Source organism: Episyrphus balteatus, chromosome 4 (assembly GCF_945859705.1).
Source record: "Episyrphus balteatus chromosome 4, idEpiBalt1.1, whole genome shotgun sequence".
NCBI lineage: Eukaryota > Metazoa > Arthropoda > Insecta > Diptera > Syrphidae > Episyrphus > Episyrphus balteatus.
Genome location: NC_079137.1, coordinates 78323980 through 78342749, shown reverse-complemented (window position 1 = coordinate 78342749; position 18770 = coordinate 78323980). Strand labels below are relative to the sequence as shown.

Sequence of the window (18770 nt, the reverse complement as noted above, 5' to 3'; positions counted from 1 at the left end):
CGATTTCTATATTTCTTAACCTAGCTATATTAATTTAGCTTGCACATGTAATATTTTTCTCAAACTTTGAATAGTTGATTTTAAGGGGGTTTAACTTCGCTAAAGCTTCTTTAAAACTACACTGAGGGAAAAGCCACCATAAAACAACGTATAATCAATGAAAACCACATTGATTTAAATATTATTCGGAATGATTTTGCGTTGAAGATGGTCATTTTAAAATAAACGTGGAAAAAAGGTTAATTTTTGATGGTTTCGTATCTTAAAGTCATATAGAACGAAGTAGTTCATCTTTGAAACAACGACGTTTCAACTTCAAATTATTTTTTCCCTCAGTGTATGTTTGAAGTATTTAAGAGATTTTTTTTAAAAGCCTCTTATTCAACGATTGTGTTAAATTATTTACTATCAATAATAATCACAATTAAATAATAATTATAAGCAAAAATAAGTTTAAAAGAAGTTTAGAATTCTGTTTTATTAGAATTTAGTGAAATTAAAATGCTTTTTGTGTTACTTTGTGGACTTATAAGCCTTTAAAACCTAGTTCTTATTTCACCCTAATAATAATGCAAACAATTACAAAATTCTCTTTATATCGTATTAAAATTGAAATCCAAACACACAGTTATAACCTTACCACCTCATCACAATAAACATTTTACCACCTGCAAAATTCCTTGCTTCATTTCATTTCATTTCAAATATGCCCTCCTTTTTGAACTTACTTATACTCTCTTCTTCAAAAATGACTTTATTATAAGCTTATTTTAATGGAACTTATCATAAAATCCACTTTAAAATCGATACACAATAAGCAATTACCTAATAAACAGACACAATTCCTTGGTACGAAAAGTACCTTATATCCTTTTTAAAGGTTCTTCAAACATCAAAAGTTTCATAAATTTCCACAAAACGTTAAATTGCTCCTTGAATGAGTAAAGTTTTCCTCAATTCAATGTGAAAAAAAGATAATAAAGAACACAAAACTCCTTCTCTCTCTATATAAGACAGTCAAGGATAATAAAATATACAGGGTGTCCCAAAAGTAATGGATCAAACGAAATATGCAGATAGGCCAACTTTAGGGTTCTCAGAATTTGGTAACTTGTTCATCCCAAATCCTTACGGTTTTCAATTTAATGCAGTTTTTGTGAATTATCGAAAAATCTCGACTTTGCAACAGTATTTTGCTTCCTCCGCTCATAATTGATTTTTGTTTTTTACAATTCTTTCACTAAAACATTGCCTAATAATAAGAAATAATTATTTAATCAAAATATTTTTTATTTCATACGCCATTTTGCTGCAAATTATGTAACAGTTCCATGTTTTATAAAAACTCAATTTCTTACTTTTATTTGAGAGGAACATCCCGAAAAAAAATTGTATGGTGTGATACTGGTTTATTATTTTAAAAACTTGCCGTGTTATTGCACTTTTCAAAAATGTATAAAAATTTCCAAAGTTCAAATTAGAACGAAAGATATTACAATTTTAATGCAAAAAAACAGGGGTTTTCCGAGCAAAATAACAAACAAAAATCGAGGCTTTTATTCAAAAAGAAATAAACAAACAACAGTCGAGGAAATGTGTTTATTTTTCTTTGTTATTTTTCTCTGAAAAGGCCTGTTTTGTTGCATTAAAATTGTAATATCTTTTGTTCTAACTTCAAGTTTGGAAACTTTTATACATTTTTGAAAAGTGCAATAACACGGCAAGTTTTTAAAATAATTAACCTGTGTCACACCATACAAATTTTTTGCAGTGTGTTGCTCTGAAAAAAAATTAAGTAATTGAGTTTTTATAAAACATGGAACTGTTAATTAATTTGCAGCAAAATGGCGTATGAAATAAAAAATATTTTGATTAAATAATTATTTATTCTTATTAACCAATGTTTTAGTGAAAGAATTGTAAAAAACAAAAATCAATTATGACCGGAGGAAGCAAAATACTGTTGCAAAGCCGAGATTTTTCGATAATTCACAAAAACTGCATTAAATTGAAAACCGTAAGGATTTGGGATGAACAAGTTACTAAATTCTGAGAGCCCTAAAGTTGGCCTATCTGCATATTTCGTTTGATCCATTACTTTTGGGACACCCTGTATATAACACAAGAGAGTATATAGAGATAGACGTAAATTCTATATATAAATTCCATTATCAAGATGAAGTTGCATGAGGTATTAAAGTAAGGTGAAGAATGACGATATAAAGATGATGATGAAGAAAAAAAAAAACAAAAACGTCTGCTTGCTTCTCGTCGCATTGACACATCTTCTACCAACCAACCCCACAGAGAGAGCAAGCAAACTGATATTCTTGCATTCCATCAGCTAATCCCATCTATTCCTGCGTCATCATCATTTGATCTTAAACAAGGCCAAACGACAAGATAGATAGACAAACATCAATCTCACTCTCAATGTTGAATCTGAAAATCTACCCCCAACCAAACCACCCCTACTGCGCCCTCTGGTGGGGTAAAGTGCAACTAAAGAGAATGCATTTCTTGTATATCAAACGTCAACCACCAAGCATATACACAACGACACAGCAGCATCATCATTATATCCTCGAACTTTCCATCAACCAATCCCCCTCCCCCCTCATCACTCTCTCTCTTTTGCGGACCCCCAAAGGAGCTTGAGCAATATTTTATTAAATAATAAATGAACGAAACGTTTTCTCGCGCGTACACACAGAGATTGATTAAAATTCCATCAGCCATCGAAGAGACGACTCCTCCTGCAACCTTCCCCCCTCTTAACTCAAGCCCTGTCCTATCCCTTGGCCACCCTCTCAATGATGCGCGCATCCTTTCCACCCATCAAGTTGCATGCATAGCACGTTCCTTCATCGTTGTCCCTGCAACAAACCAAGGACCTATCTCAACATCCCAAGGGTGAGTATGAGAAGTAGCAGCAAATTAATGAAAGCGATTCAATAATTTGTTGAGACAGCTTTTAAGCTCAGGATTCTGAGGTTTTAGTCTATATCCCCGACCCCCCAACTTTCTCCCATTCATTCCAAACTTAAATATAAATTTCGGGAAGGCAAGGGGATGTGAGAAACAAGCAGTGTATCTGTTAAAAAAGTGTGTGGTGTTTTCAAACTGGCATAAAGCGTATGGTTTTTTTTTTCTATTTTAATAAAAAAAAAAAATAAGTCCTTACCTTCTGGACTGTCAATTGCATAGTACATTTATCCAGGATACAAGCGTCTTGATTTTAAAAATCCCTTTTCGGCGACCTAAGTTCACATAAAATATTTCACCAAAAAAAAACTAAACAAAAAGGGTACAAGTCTCAAGGATCTGAATACCGAACCGAAAAAAAACGGTCAAAAACCCGGTTTTTCAAAAAAATCTAGTTCAAGGATGTCTGTATTTTTGAAAGTATTCATATATTTTTTCTTTTTCAAAGGATCAGGACACAGATGGTGTCTAGTAGACTTTTCTTCAGCCCACGTTTGTAGACTTTTTCCTTTCGAAATTAAAACGCGACATCATAAATTTTATAAAAAAAACCCACATAAATAATTCCTCAAGACTTCAAGGATCAAGTCTCAAAAAAGAAAAACACTAAAATCTGCATATTCAGTCGTCGTGTCGTTGTGTGGACCATCGACAACAGGCAAAAAAATGTCCTTTTTTTTGTGCTTTCCTCGTCTTGTCTCTGTCACACTTGAATGACAACCATACACACGCTCAGCTCAGAGTATATTATCACGTACGAGAATCTATTGCTTCTTCACCACACACACACAAACACACACATATAGATAAAGATTGAGACAGGAAATGAGATTTCCTACATGCGAAGTAGAAGAAGAAGAAATCCCATTTGGATTGTTCCAGCTTTAATTTTATTTATTTTCCTCGTCAATTTCGTCCTGATTCGGTTTTTTTTTTTTCGTCGTTACTTCGTTTTATAACTTCTTCGTATACACTTTAGTGTTGAATCCTTTTTAAACCACCATTTTAGATTTGAAACTTTTATTTCAGTTTATTGTTTTTTTTTCATCGCGCGATAAAAAGTTCTATCGGATTTTTCTACTTTTTTTTTTTCAAAGGATACACTTTTTTCAAGATTTTTTTAAGGATTTTTTATCCTTTTTTGAAATTTTTATATTATTTTTTTCTGGTCCTTGCCACTTTTTTTTTTTATATAAATTTTAATTTATTGATTTATTTAAATAAAAAATAAAAACGTTCGAAGGTTTGCGAAAACTGACGGGCGAACGAACAACACTGGTCGACTGAAAATTTTCCTTGCAAATCCGTAAAGGATGCGAAAATTACCGTCGTCGTTTTTCGGGTTTTCTCTTTTGGATATGATATTTTTGCCTAGGTATGGATGAGACAGGATGCAGAAACGTCATGCGCTGGAAGGAGACAAATGTATATGTACCGGAAATGCTGTTGCCAAAATATATATATTTTTTTAAATTTTTTTTTTGCAAATAGTTTCCTTATTCATTATATCCTTGCATTTCTCGAAATTGTGAGAGATGGTTGAAAATTCCAGGACATTACCTCTATAAAATGTATGCATTGAAGTTTGGAACACAAAATTGAGCCTTTCGAAAAAAAATAGATGGATCCCCTTTTTGAAATGGAGTTTTTAGCGAGAGAGAGAGATTGAGAGAAAAATTTCCCAGGAATCCCGGAAAAAGCTCTCGACTTTTCATGCATTATAATACCTCTCTCGCACTTTATGGTTGATATGAATGGGAGTTTTTGAGTATAAGTACCTTGTGTGTGCTTTTATTGTCCTGGATTATAAAGTTTTGTGAAATTCCAATGCATTCGAGAGGATTATGTTCATTGGAATTTTGAACATAAAAAAAAGCTTTGGAAGCTTAATGAGAACCAAGAGGGTAAAGCTTATTTGCGCAGAATCTCTCACAAAGCCCCTATAATTAACGAAAGTTTCCCCTGTAAAAGCTTCACTTATTCCAGAAAGAGAATGAGAGAATAATAATATTCCCTCAAAGTTTATTCTCTCTCTTTGGAAAATTTTGCAAGCTTCCCTAAAATAGGGAGAAGATAACTAATTTAAAAATAAAAGCTTTATCCCTACATTTAAATGGTGGTGCGTTGATGATGATAATAATGATGATGCTTTAAATGCCTCTAGGGACTTTTGTCGCCTTCCATATATTTCTAAATCGGTTCTTGTGAATTTCGGTGTATTTTTCTGTTATAGTAGGATAGAGCTTGAAGGGAAATTTGAAGCTTTTTCATTTTCAGTGTTTGACTACTTCAAAAGTCACAGTTTCATGTGAAAAACTTTTATAAGTATGATAGGGATTTTGAGGTATTTTTGTGTTTTTGTTTTTATATGTGGAAAGGGACAATGATTTTTGACTTTGAAACCAAAAAGGATTTAAAAAGGTTAAGGATTGAATTTCTGATTGAGATCATGATCAAGAAAATGAGCTTGGAAAATTGATTTCAAAAATGTTTAAAGAATTTTTATTTTTATTTTATAAAAGAGATTTTGATAAATTGGGAGCCCGAATTCATATCACAAATAGCACAGAAATACTTACAAAATGCACTTCTGCAATTATTCTTGTAGAATTATTTAATTTCATGTTAAGTAGAAAAAATTAGACGTTCAAAGGAAACAGTAAAAGAAACAGTAAAAAAAGAATTTATGTAGATTTTTTATGTTCTTGATTTGGGCTTATAATTTAATTACAAAAAATGTCTCAAAATGGCGCCCGGGATGATTTTTTTTTATTAATTGGAATATTTTCTTTTTCAATACTCTTCAGTGATAGCAGGTCAAGAAACATTGTTTTTTATTTCAGTTTGATTCACTTGGCCTAAAAAAAAAAAAAATAACTGGCGCCCGGGTTAAAAATTTTCTTAAAATGTATGCGATTTAGTTTATAAGATTTTATTTGTTTAAATAAGAAATCAGCTTGATAAAAATCAAAATTTTATAAACTGGAGCCTGTGAAGAGAACTTTGAATTTAAAGAATTTTGCACCATTTCAATCATTAAGACACGAAATACAAAAAAGAAAAAGTGCCTAACGGCCATATTATTCACTAGTTAAAAAAATACATCTGGATGTAAAGAAATTGTAATGTCAAAAATACATCCAAATCCATAATATTCACTAACACACAGAGAAAAAAATAGTCATTTTTAACTATTTTTCAGCTATTTTCATAGTTAAAATCGGGATAACTATTTTGGATTTGGACTTATTTTTGACATTTAAAAATTTTACATCTAGATGTATTTTTTAAACTATTGAATAATATGGCCGTAAGAATAAGTTTACCTCAACATCGTATAGCGAAAAATCTACAAAAATTGTCAAATGGCGCCCATTCATTGCCCTTGTTCCAAAAAATGTTTAAACATAGAACTCTCGCCTGTCGTCATTGATATTTAATAAACAATTGTGTGCATTAAGTTTTAAGCCTTAAATTGTATAATTTTTTTAATCTTATTTCAATTCGACAAAAAAAAAACATTAATTGGAGCACGAGCCGAGTATGAAAATTGCTCTGCAAAATAGCAAGCACAACGTCTTGTTGGATGTACTTGAAATATTCATTGATTAATATAGTGGAAGTAAAATGCTTTGAAGGGATAAACTGATGAAGATGATACATTTGATGAAAAATATGCGAGTAAGTGGCGCCCGGGCAGCTTTTTTGGTCATTTTTCTCATTGTTTGTGACTCATTTTTGTTGATTCAAGGTACTTTCCAGAACCTTTATTTGGATCAATTTAGATGTAAATAAAATTCATACTATCTCAAAGAAAAGTTGAGAGTTAAAACATGACAAACTTCTACCTAATTATCAAAAAAATGGCGCCCAGAAAGGAATTTTTTTATTTATTTAAACAATGTTTTGTGAATTTCACTAAATTTTCCTAATCATTCATCTTTGTGTTAAGGAAAACATAGTTTTACCATAGCAGTTTAAATAAATATAAAAAAAAATTAAAAAAGTGGCGCCCGGGTACGGTTTTTTTTTTTTTGTATTTTGATTTAAAAATTAATATTTAAAGCAGATTGTTACTGGTTCGGCTTGAGAAAGAGTCAACTAAGATACTCTCAATTGAATAGGTACTGAACCACATTCTAAGCTCCTATAAGTTTCTGAAATACTGTGTATTATTTATCTACATTAAATAAGGTTGTGAGTGTGATTCCAAATCATAATTATATGTAAAATCTTATAAAGTTCCTAAGTTCCTAAGACTTAAAACTCCTACCATTTATCTCTTAGCTAGATATAGGTTCCTTTTGGTAGCTACCTGGATTAATGCTAAAAAATCTTCCTATTTAATTATTTTATCTTCCTTATGCACATTGCACATGTTATTTTTTAACAACTTAATAACTTTAGTCGTTTTTCTCCCTATTAATTCTGTTTTTTTCCTCCATTTACACCTTAACGAAGTTATAGGCCCTGTGGTGTAAGAATTTATGTAATTTGCATGGAGAGCTCAGATTGTGTACAAAAGTTTATCACACACACATTTACACAAGCAAAAAAAAAAAACTTAAGTAAGGACCTCATACTCTTTGAAATGGGTATCTGTTTTTATTTTTTTGCCTTTGTAGAAAAAAGAACCACTTCAGACAGAATATTTCGTTCGCTTAACCCAAAGTTAAAAGTTATATATGAAGGCAGGGCCGTAACTAATAAAACAACAACAAACAGAAAACAAACACTTACCTACTTATTAAAAGTAACGTCGTAAGTATCCTAAGTAAAATAGATCGAATTTGTTAAAAATTGATCAAATAATTAAATTCTAAGTGGCGCCCAATGAAAGTCCCTCCATTTTTTGAAGACATTATCTTTTTGTAAATATAATTATTTCATAATTTGTTGTTTTCTTAGGGATAAAACTGAACATCAGTATGAGATACCGCAATTTGAACTGGCGCCCGGGCCAAAACTATTTTCTTTAAATTAAATTCAACACCAAGAAATATATCTTACTAATATCTTTCATGTTATGAGATACACAAAAAAATAGCTATGGTCTTAATATCGATACAAATTAACACCTTCTTAACTGGCGCCCGAGCAGAGACTTTTTTTCGAATCTGTTTTTTTGATTTTATTAAACTTGAAATTACTTTTGCAGAAACTTTTTTTTAAATTGAACTTAATAAGGACAGGTTGAAATCAACTTTCCAGGAGTCAGAGTCCTTGAATTGCCCCACCCCCCTCAAAACCTTCAATGACCTTTGCCTATTGCTTTTATTTAAATGCACTTCAGTGCCCCTGTTGATCCACACACTTCTCCATTCAATGAAAGATCCACAAAAAAAAAAAAAAATGGTGACACTTAACTGGCGCCCGGGCTGGGACTTTTTTTTCACATTTTGAATTAAAGTTGCTGACGACAGACAGAACAGTCCGACCTTGCAGAAAGACCTTAGCCCCCTCCTCAAACTTAGAAGACTCCCCATGTCTACGGTCTTTGTTTAAACGTACAAACCCAGTCTTCAAAGTCGATCCAGGCACTTCTCAATTTCTTTTTATTTTATTTTTTATAAACGGTCCTTGGCCCTCTTTTTATAGCTGCCTCTAATGGCAAAGAGTAGCTCAGGAGTAAGAGGAAAGTAGGATAGCGGTTCTAGCCCAAACATTCAAAGAACAAAATCCTATTTATATCTTGTTGTCCTTAAACAAAAACAACAACAAAATATGTATACACAAGTAGAAAGAAGTGCATATTCTTACCATCGTCGTAGTCATAGTCCTAGTCCGTTGCGTCTTCTTTTTTTGCCTATGAGAGATATCATTATATGTGTACACTTTCACCATCATAAAAAAAAAGGACCGACAACAACAAGAAACAACAAATAAAAAAAACAGAATAATCATAAATTTTGAGAAAATAAAGGACAAAAAAAAGAAAGAAAATGCAACAAGGATATGCACCAGACTGTGTGTGCCAGTGCCTCGCAATGGGAGAAGGAGTCACACTCTAGTGACTCTAACTCTTAGTCGGGAGTCTATGTCGCTCCTGTTGCAGCCCGCCGCCGCCTAAGCCATTTCCAAAAGGATTTATGTAGATATTCATTGGGATATCACACTCGCTATATAGCAAAAGCCAGAAGCAGCTTCGTTCGCTATCCACATTAATAATAACCCTCTTATCCTTGGCTTGGGTGAGATATGTAAATGTTTCTCTTTTCTTCATATACACCCTCTCAGAGGGAGGAGAGACAAGTGTGGGCGACAATCTTGTTAATTATATTCTTCACACTGCAATTGCAAGCTTAGAGGTCCTTTTTATTTTCTTCTCGCCTGGATTCCTGTTGATATTTTTACCCACCATAGATCAGTTGTGGGTGGGTGACTTTGTGTGTATAAATATATCCTTGCTGCACAACTACCATCGTCTGTCGCTTGGCTTCTGTGCAAATTCATGATGATGCGCTCCAAAGTGTCTCGTTGTTCACCTAGGAGGATACATTTCTATACAATTTTTTTTTCGTCCTTATTGCTCCTTTTTAGATGTGTGTGTTGGTTTTTTTTTTCTTCTGTTTGACTCCTCGACTCGACTTGGTGAATGGTTCCTGGGATCTTTAGTATCCTTTTTACCTATACCAAGTCTCTTGTCTGTCTTTCTGTGTGTGTGTGTGTATGTGTAAAGCGAAAAGAGGCTCCTTAAATAACTCATGTGCGGCCATAAAAATGGCTTAAAGTGATCATCATAAACGTTGAGTGAGCAAACATTGCAATAAAAATTCTCTTCCTTTTCCCTTCGTCCTTTTGCCCGCATGCGATGATGTCTCTCGTCCTTGTAAAGTGCTGCGTTTCCATGCTTCACTCTTATATTTTCTCGCGAGCCAACAAAAAAAAAAAAAAAACCGTTACAAGAAAGAAAAAAGAAAACCTCTAGAGATTTTGTGTTGGAAAATGGTTAAAAAAAAAAAAAATAAGGACGAGGAGGGAAAGAAAGTTGGTTGTTGGATGGAAAAGGATAATTTTTGCGTCGTGCAGTAGTAAATTTATTTCATCCTAATTTGGTTTTATTGTGCAATTTGGATTTAACGCCTGATGGCTGAATGGGGGCCCCTGCAGGGTCTAACGACGACGATGACTACAATTGAAGGAACAAAGTTAAAAAAAAAAAAACAACATTGACTCTTTGTCGTCCCTGGGTTTTCTTGTTCTTGTCAAAGGAGGAGTTAGAGGGGCTTGAAAGATGAAAAAAGTTGACTTTTGCTATTTTTTTTGTTCTCAATTTGTTTTGGCAGACAAAATGGTGACGGTGTGATTTTTTTTGTCAAACATGAATTTTTATCCTCCTTCCTCTCAAAAAAAAAAAAGTATCAAAAAGACTTATTTTTGTTGCAAAATACAGGAGCCTACTTTAATTGAGGGTAAATGACTTTGTAATGGCAGTCATAGAACACATTTTTGGCAAAAATTGCGACGCGTTTATGTGATTTAATGAACTGAAAAGAAGGTAAGTGTAGGTACCTCCTTTTTCGAGAGCAAGAGACTTTCCGAAAAAGTGCTTACCTAGTAAAAAAGAGGTTTGAGGAATAAATGTCCTTTTTCATTGGGTGATAAATTTTGGTATCTGGGGTATGGATTTAGTAGGCCAGGTAGAATTACCTATAATAAGCTTTTAAAGGTAAATTTTTCTTTTTATCAAAGTTAAGAGAGAAAAAGTTTCTTATATTTGAATTTGATGGCAATTTTTGTTTCGGAGACAAATCTCCAAGAATTGTATTTTTTTGGTTAATAAGAAAAAAAAAAGTTTGGCAAGTCTTTTTTTTTTTTTTTTTTGTTAAGTCTGAAAATTGCTTTTTTGTGAGAGCCGTGTCGTCTTTTTATCTCTTTTGATAAGAGTGTACTTTATTTATTGAAGGATTTAAAGTTACAGTAGACGATGGTTGTTAATTATGTGAAGTAAGTGATGGGAATAGAAGATTGGAAAAAAAGTTAACGATGATAGTCTTCAAAAAGTTCGCTAGTTAATGAGACAATAAACAGAGCATTTTCGAGAAAATTTATTTTTTTTGAGATCATTTTTTCAAGGACTAGATTATTAAGAGTCTTAAGTTTATGAAGTCTGTAGCAAAAAGTTAAAGATTGTTTGTCAAGGTCATAGGAGTTTTTTATTTTGGTTGTGGGACACAAATAAGTATCTTCAACGAAAACGAAATGAAGCTCTTTATCCCAAAGCATTTGGTATCACAGATTACTCATGGTAAGCGAGTTTAGATCATAGGATGGACTGGTAAATAACCGAAATTACTTTTATAAGTTTCATAAAATACCTTTAATATATTAAAAATTCAGAATTTCAATCACTTATGTTCCTAAATGCCGAGGAATTAAAAAAAGATTATTCAAGAAATTGAAAAATTTCTCAAAAATTACACAGCCACACCAAAAAATATAAAAGTTCTGACCTGGAGTTGCGACTAGCTTTTTCCTGTAGTTTTTGGGTCGCTGAAACCGAATCCAAAGTCCGTTTTGCCGTATCACGTCAGGTTTTTGAAATATTCTAAAAAAAAAATGTCTAAACTAAAAAAAAAAGTTCTTATCTGACATCTTTTGAAGATATCTCAAAAACCTGACGTGATACGGCAAAATAGACTTCGGATTCGGTTTAATCAACCCAAAAACTATATGAAAAACCTAGTCGCAACCCCAGATAAGAAATTTTGTTTTTTTTTGGTTTTGACATTTTTTTGAAGATATCTCAGAAACCTGACGTGATAGAGCAAAATTGACTTCAAATCTGGATTCAGCGATCCAAAAACTATTTGATTAACATATTTGCACATTCAGATCAGAGAAAAAAAGAGATTTTTTTTTAGGTTATCTGGAAAACCTGACGTGATGGGTCAAAACGGACTTCGGATTTGGCTTCAGCGACCCAAAAACTATGTGAAAAACCTAGTCGCAACTCCAGGTCAGAACTTCTATTTTTTTTGTGTGGCTGTGTTATCTAACGATTTTTTTTTGGGAGACATTTCTGACAACAAAGTTGGAAGATACTGACACTACTTTTTTACCAATCGATATTCCTGCAAAGATCAGACTTGCCGGGTGTTAAAGAAAGTTTTGGATTGAGAGTTTTATAGATTTCAAATAATAAATTTCAACACAAAAATGGTTTAAAAAAATAAAACTTTAAAAATATGTCGCAAGTAGGTAAAAATGTCGTTGTTTTTTCTTGTTCAAAAAAGAATTGAAAAAAAAAAAATTTTGATTTCAGGAACGGTTTTTTTTTCAATAGTTTTGTATATTAAAAATTTTCAAACATTTTTCAAGATAGAGTTTTGTTTGCCATTCACAAAAAATTATAATTTAACACCATAAAAAAAAATTCAAAAGAATTCATCGACATGTTTTGAAAAACTTAATTTAAAAAATATTTAAATAGTTTTGAAAAATACAAAAAATGACTTTTTGACTTATTTTTACATTTAACAGTATGGCTATATAGTAATTGTCAATAAATTCGGTTAATTCAGTTCGGAAAAAACCTAGTAATCAAGGAAACAATTCTATGCCAGTTACCGTTGTTCATTTTTTATTTCAAAATTCTTTACTTTTGAGTCTGTTTTGGGAAAATAACGATTCCGCATTCGGTCTTAAAATTTTTAAGTTAAGTTTAAATTTTTAGCTAAAAATCAAATAAAATATAATTTTACTCAACATTTGATTGAATTTTTTGATAGAATTTTAAAGCATATGAGATCGTGATTTACTCACAAAAAAAGTTTTAATCAAATTTTTAAAAATAATGCCTAAAATTGAAATTTGACTGACCAATTTTGTTTTATAAAATTTAATCAGTTCTTATACAAATTTGAAAAAAAAAAAACAGTTTTGTTGAGTTTAACTATTGTTTCCTCCTAGTTCTTCTTCTTCTTCTTCCTTTTTTCTCGGCGCTGTTATGATCTCGATGTCGAGGGGATCATAACCTTCCCACGTTACTGCTTCACACTAGTGATCCGCCTGTGGGGTTCGCCGGGTTGACCTCAGAAATCGGCGGCAAGCCTCCCGGTTTTGTATTGTTCCGTTTCTGAGGCCAACTGAATGCTGGTGTTTTTGCATTTGCTTGTACCAGGAGTTTTTAGGCCTACCTTTCTTTTTATTTCGTGTTGGAACGTTATATGATATTGCTTTTTTGACGGGGTTCTCAGGATCTCTCCTTTGAACATGGCAATACCAACTGAGTCGGTCGTGTTCAATTTTTTGGGAGATGGTATTTTTAACATGAAGGCTTCCTCGGATCTTCGTACTTCTAATTCTATCAAGCTTTGTTACTCCTGCTGTCATGCGAAGCATCTTCATCTCAGCTGCCGTTAACTTACTCTCATACTTTTTGTACATTGTCCAACATTGTGAACCGTATGTGAGTGCTGGACGCACAACTGCGGTGTAGTTAAAGTTTCCTCCTAGTTAAAGCATTAATATATGGAATTTGTCTTTTAAGGGGTTAGGTATATCTAGTTATAAGTGCAAAAAATCGTGCTTTTTCGTGAATTTTTTGTGAAGAGGCTTTCTATTGAATAAATACATACAATAAATGTACATTAGGGTGGGTCAAAAAAAATTGAAATTTTTTTTTTTTTTTGATTTGGTACTCCGAAAAATCGATTTCTAGACACCTCTAGAATATACACACCAAATATGAGCTCTTTATATTAATGGGAAGGTCCTCCGCTTAGCAATTTTCCATTTTTACATCAAGCTTCTACTAAAAAAAAATCATTTTTTTTAAATCGACTTTTTAGCAAATTTCTTTACATATTCTTGTAGAAAATTGAACGCTCTACAAAAAAGGCCTTAAACACTTTTTTCATTTATCTAACCGTTTAATAGATATTTGAGGTCCAAAAATCAAGAAAATCTTTAAGAGTTCGTTTTTTGTTCTTAATTTTGTAGCAAATTGAAAAATTATAATAATCAAACGCGCAAGACATATTCATTTAGGAAACAGATTGCTCCACAAAAAAGGTATACTTATGTAAGTTTGGGGGACATAATTGAAATTTACTTCTTATTTGTTCAACTAATATTGCACCAACGTATCGATATTCTCTTATTTATGTTTCCATAATTCCATATCGTTCCTCGCAATTGTTGCCAACCCAAAAATCACATGTCATAGCTTAACATAACTTTAGAATTCGTAACTCTAGTTTTTCGTAACTTCGGTTTCTCGTAACTTTGACGGCCGTAACTCTGTCGCGCGTAACTCTGTTATTCGTAACTCCGTTACCATTTCGGAAGATACACATCTCTGATCCAAAATGTTTAAAATAAAAAAAAAAATAAAGGATTTGTTTCAAAATAGATCAATACAGGTAATGATCTAGGAAATGAAAAGCCAAAATGTTGATTTTTGACAAAATGGGGGCTTAACAAGAATGTTTACACTTTTAAGTGGCTTAAAAAATCGAATTATTGAATTCAAAATATGAAAAAAAAATTATTTGATTTTTTTCAAAATTACAATTAGATATAACCCTTAAAATTAAAGTAAAATCTGATTTTATTTATCAAAGTAAAGCCCAAAGTATGTAAGTCCTTTTATAGGTCTACTAAAAACACAGTATTTTCTTCAATAGATTACATACTTTCCTAAATTATCTACACAGAATGAGTTCAGTTTTTCATATAACAGGTGAAATTGATGAAAACATTGTTATTAACAACAACAAAAACTATCGAAAAACGTAACATTTTTGTTCAATAAGACTTTAACATAATATTTACCAACAAATTGCTTAAAAAAAAAAAAAAACAATAACACTAAATATTTTTGTCAACAAGTTAGTCCAAAGTATGATATAAAAATTATACCAACAACTGAACATACCAATAAAAGTCATTATTTCATGTTTTTATATTTTTATGTTTAACTTAAACATCCTTTGTCCTGAATTGACCATCATCATATATGGAACCATCCAGGACCACCCAAGGCAGGATTTTTCAAAATAACAACAACAACAAAAAAAAAAGGGTTCTTTGTACCACTACCGCATGTGGCATCAGCCACACAACACAATGAAGAGAATAATGGCTGGAACATACATTTTGACTTTTGGCCATTAAACTTGGAACTTAAAAAAAAAAAAAAAAAAATACAAACATTAAAGTCGCTTCGCTATGTAGTAAGTTGCACACACACTCAATACAAGTACAAGTACATACCAATATAAAATAGCTTTTTTGTTCAACAGGATGATGATGATGACGTGCATGTTGAACATTATACAGTATTTTGACCTTCTTGCGCTGAACTATAGGTAAATAAAATGCAACACAGTGGACTTAAAAAAAAAAAAAAACAAGAAAATTCCAAGTTAAACTGCGACGAAATGAAGTTAAACTCTTTACAGACACACACACTGATACACATTCAAGTGTTAAAGACGAAAATCGTTTAACTTGGCTATATCAAAGTCGGCAAATGGACACGATGATAGCCTTTATATACCTTACAAGGATATGCAATGCAATTCCGTTCGTTTTCTATAATGAAGTTATAATGAAAGTCGTACGGAATGTTGTTAAATGTAAATTGTATACTCGTAAATCAATCACATCGAGGACCAAGGACGAGGACTAAAAAGATATATAACGATATAACAATTTTTAAAGAGTTTATATGAATTTGCATAATGCATATAAACAATTCAATGAAACAGGTGAATCCTTGTGAGTTGTAGCTTATTAATTTTAGCTAAATTACAGTAAAAACTGAAGATTTATTTCAAAGCTGGTAAATACCTAACGATTTTTAGCTAAAATTTATTAAATATAAACCAAATTTCAGACGAATTTAAGTCGAAAATATTAAATTCCGCCAAATTTAGGCGGAAACTGGTTAATCTGAGGCGAATTTCAATCAAAATCGGCAAATTAAGACTGGATTTTAATGAAAAATATTTTTTTTTTTTGCCAAATTTCAGTCGGAAATTTCTGCCAAATTTAAGTTGAATCTTGTAAATTTTAGCCAAAACATGTAAATTTCAGCCGAAAATTACACAAATCAGCTGGATTTATCTTGAAACTGTTAAATATGTTTCAAATTTCAATGAAAACCAGGAAATGTTTGTCGAATTTGAAATTTTGGTCAAAACTCGGTTATAACCTGTAAATTTTAGTCACACTTTAGCCAATACATATAAATCGCATATAATTTTCAGTTGAATCTAGAAGATCATAGCCAAATTTCAGTCAAAATAAATACTAAGCTGAATTTATCTAAAAAAAAAACAGTCAAAATTTCATTTGTAAACCGCGTCAAAATTTTAGTTCAAACTGGAAAATTTCAGCTGACTTTCACTCAAAGCTGATAAATCTCTGCCGAATTCAAACTAAACTTGTTAATCTCAGCTGAATTTCGGTGGAGGCCAGAAAATCTTTTCAAAATTTTTGTCGAAATTTACAAATCTCAGTCGAATTTTATTCAAAACGTGTACATTTTAGAAAATTTTAAATCAAAATTTGAAAATTTCAGATGATTTTCAGCCTAAATTTCAACGAAGTTTTATAATCTCTGCGGAGTTTTAGCAAACACTTGTAAATATTGAATCTTAGTGGTAACTGGTAAATTTTGGTCGGATTTCAGCCAATTTTCAGTCGAAACTAGAATATCAGAAGCCATAACTCATAAAAAATTTCAGTTAAACATCGTAATTTTCTGCCAAAATTTAACGAAACTTTGTAAATTTTATTAGATTTTAAGTTGTAAGTATTTAAAAAAATGGTATGGCTCTCGTAACTCCTTTTTTACTCGGGTAGTAGCCAAATTTTAATTAAATCTTGTAAATTTCAGCCAAATTTCGGAAAAACTGGTAAATGGCAGCCGAATTTAAGTCGAAAATAATAAATCTTGGTCGAATTTCAGTCGAACTGTGGTTAACCTCAACCGAATTTCACTCGAAACTTTGTTTTTTTTTCTGTTTTGTTTAACCTTCAAAGTTATGAGACACTTAAAAAAAAAAAAAATAGATGAACTCTATTTCAAAGCTATATCTCTATAATCTTTTAACTGGAAAATTACATTACCCTAAAGGTTGCATTTAATAGGTATACAAAACCCCCCAAAGGCTTATAAAAACACTTCAAAGATTCATCAACTTCACTACGCTTGAATATCATATAGCTCCAAACTATAAGTTACAAAAATGCACTTTAAACAATAATAGCCCACTTCAATCTTCAAATACCTTGAGGCATCTAACTCATCTAAGGCACTAGGTCAGCCAAGCTATAAATCTTGACGTTATTTTTTTCCCTTCATTTCGTGCATTGTCAACTTTACTGAATTATAAAAAAACACCAAAAGAGGTTCATAACTCTTAAACAAAAAAAAAAAAACAATATACACAAAGAAACCTCCAGGCTGCACATAACACGTCTAAACCGCTTTTACCCCAGAAAAAAAAAATAAATAAATAAAAAAATAACGAAACCTTAAAAAACCGTTTAGACAAAACTTACAAGGCACTATAAAAGGAGATGACATGGTTATCAGTAGACTCTGACTGTGTATAACGTCCCGAAAGTCATCCAAAGGACGACCGACAACGACGACTACTCTCGGGTTGTAGCTTATTTTTATGCTCCCGCAGGGCATATGACAATGTGTTTTGTTTATGTCCACAACACTATACACAAGAAACAGCAGCAGGAGCAGTATACGACCATGTGAAGGACGACGACGACGAGGACACAAGGACATAAGGCCTTATGACGACAACGTTGACGACCGAGAGTGGTGGAGTAAAGACCGCATCGCATATCGCTGCCGGTATAGGAGCATGTAAAGGTTATGATACCTAGGTGAGATCTACATCAAGGACTCGCCGTTGTCGTCGTGGTTATGCGGTGCATGAATTCATGATTCAACATCACTGTCATCGGGTGAATGTGCACGATTCTATGGCAACATCTTCATCATATGGCCACAGGAGGATTCGCACTGGATTCATACCAACAATCAAGATGTGCTGCAGGACTAGGATTAGGAAGGGTCTATCATCGCTGCGAGGCGAACTCTCCCGGCTGCCTGCAAAGGATAATCACACTTTTAATCGTGATTTCGTTCTGGCCTGTCTCCATCTTTGGTCTCCCAACAACCTCCGAACGAACAAGGAACAACTTTATTTCTTAAAACTCCAAGAACTCAAAATGAGAGAGAGAGAGAAAGAGAGTGAGAGAGAGAGAGAATTGTTTAGTGGCCAGAAATCTATGTGGCTCCGGGGAACGATTTTCCTTGCGAACGCAGACGACAACGAACGACGGCGAAGAAACGAGAAAATATCTCAACCATAATCGAGTGGGCGAGAGTTCCCTACTCTCCCAGACTCATTTATAGCTGAACAAGGACCTTCAATGTGCGGTAGATGGTACTGATGCAATAACATTGCACAAAGCGACTTGAAGGGCGGGGGTGCATAAACCAACTTGGAGGAGGTTAAAATGAAAAAGAGAGTAAGTTCCAGTTCACCACAGGAGAGTGATTTATTTTTAATTGTTCGCCAAACTGACGGATTTATGGTTTGGATTTTCCATTCAGGACCAAAACTTACAGAAAGAAAAATTGAAAAAAAAAAATCATCATCAGACAAAAGGACTTGCAACTTTATATAGCAAATTAGTAGCCACTCAGTCATACACAAGTTCATCATCAAATTTTTCGGTATTGAAGAAATCACCGGGAAGTCCTTTAATTCGAGGGGTTTGACATATTCAATTCTTCCATCCGT

At 32.6% G+C, this 18770-nt stretch overlaps 1 protein-coding gene across 6 annotated transcripts in view; it reads right to left on the bottom strand.

Moving 5' to 3' along the window:
- The window catches only part of LOC129917979 (teneurin-m), a 666088-nt gene that overhangs the window by 480217 nt on the left and 167101 nt on the right, over positions 1–18770 (bottom strand). For 2 of the 6 annotated variants that reach the window (XM_055998253.1, XM_055998254.1), the window contains exon 1: positions 3185–4301. The exons of the other annotated variants lie outside the window; for them this stretch is intronic. In XM_055998253.1, coding sequence (XP_055854228.1) covers positions 3185–3212 — 28 coding nt within the window. In that variant the 5' untranslated portion in view covers positions 3213–4301. Of the gene's footprint in view, positions 1–3184; positions 4302–18770 lie in introns of those variants that run through there. 6 annotated transcript variants of the gene reach the window in all.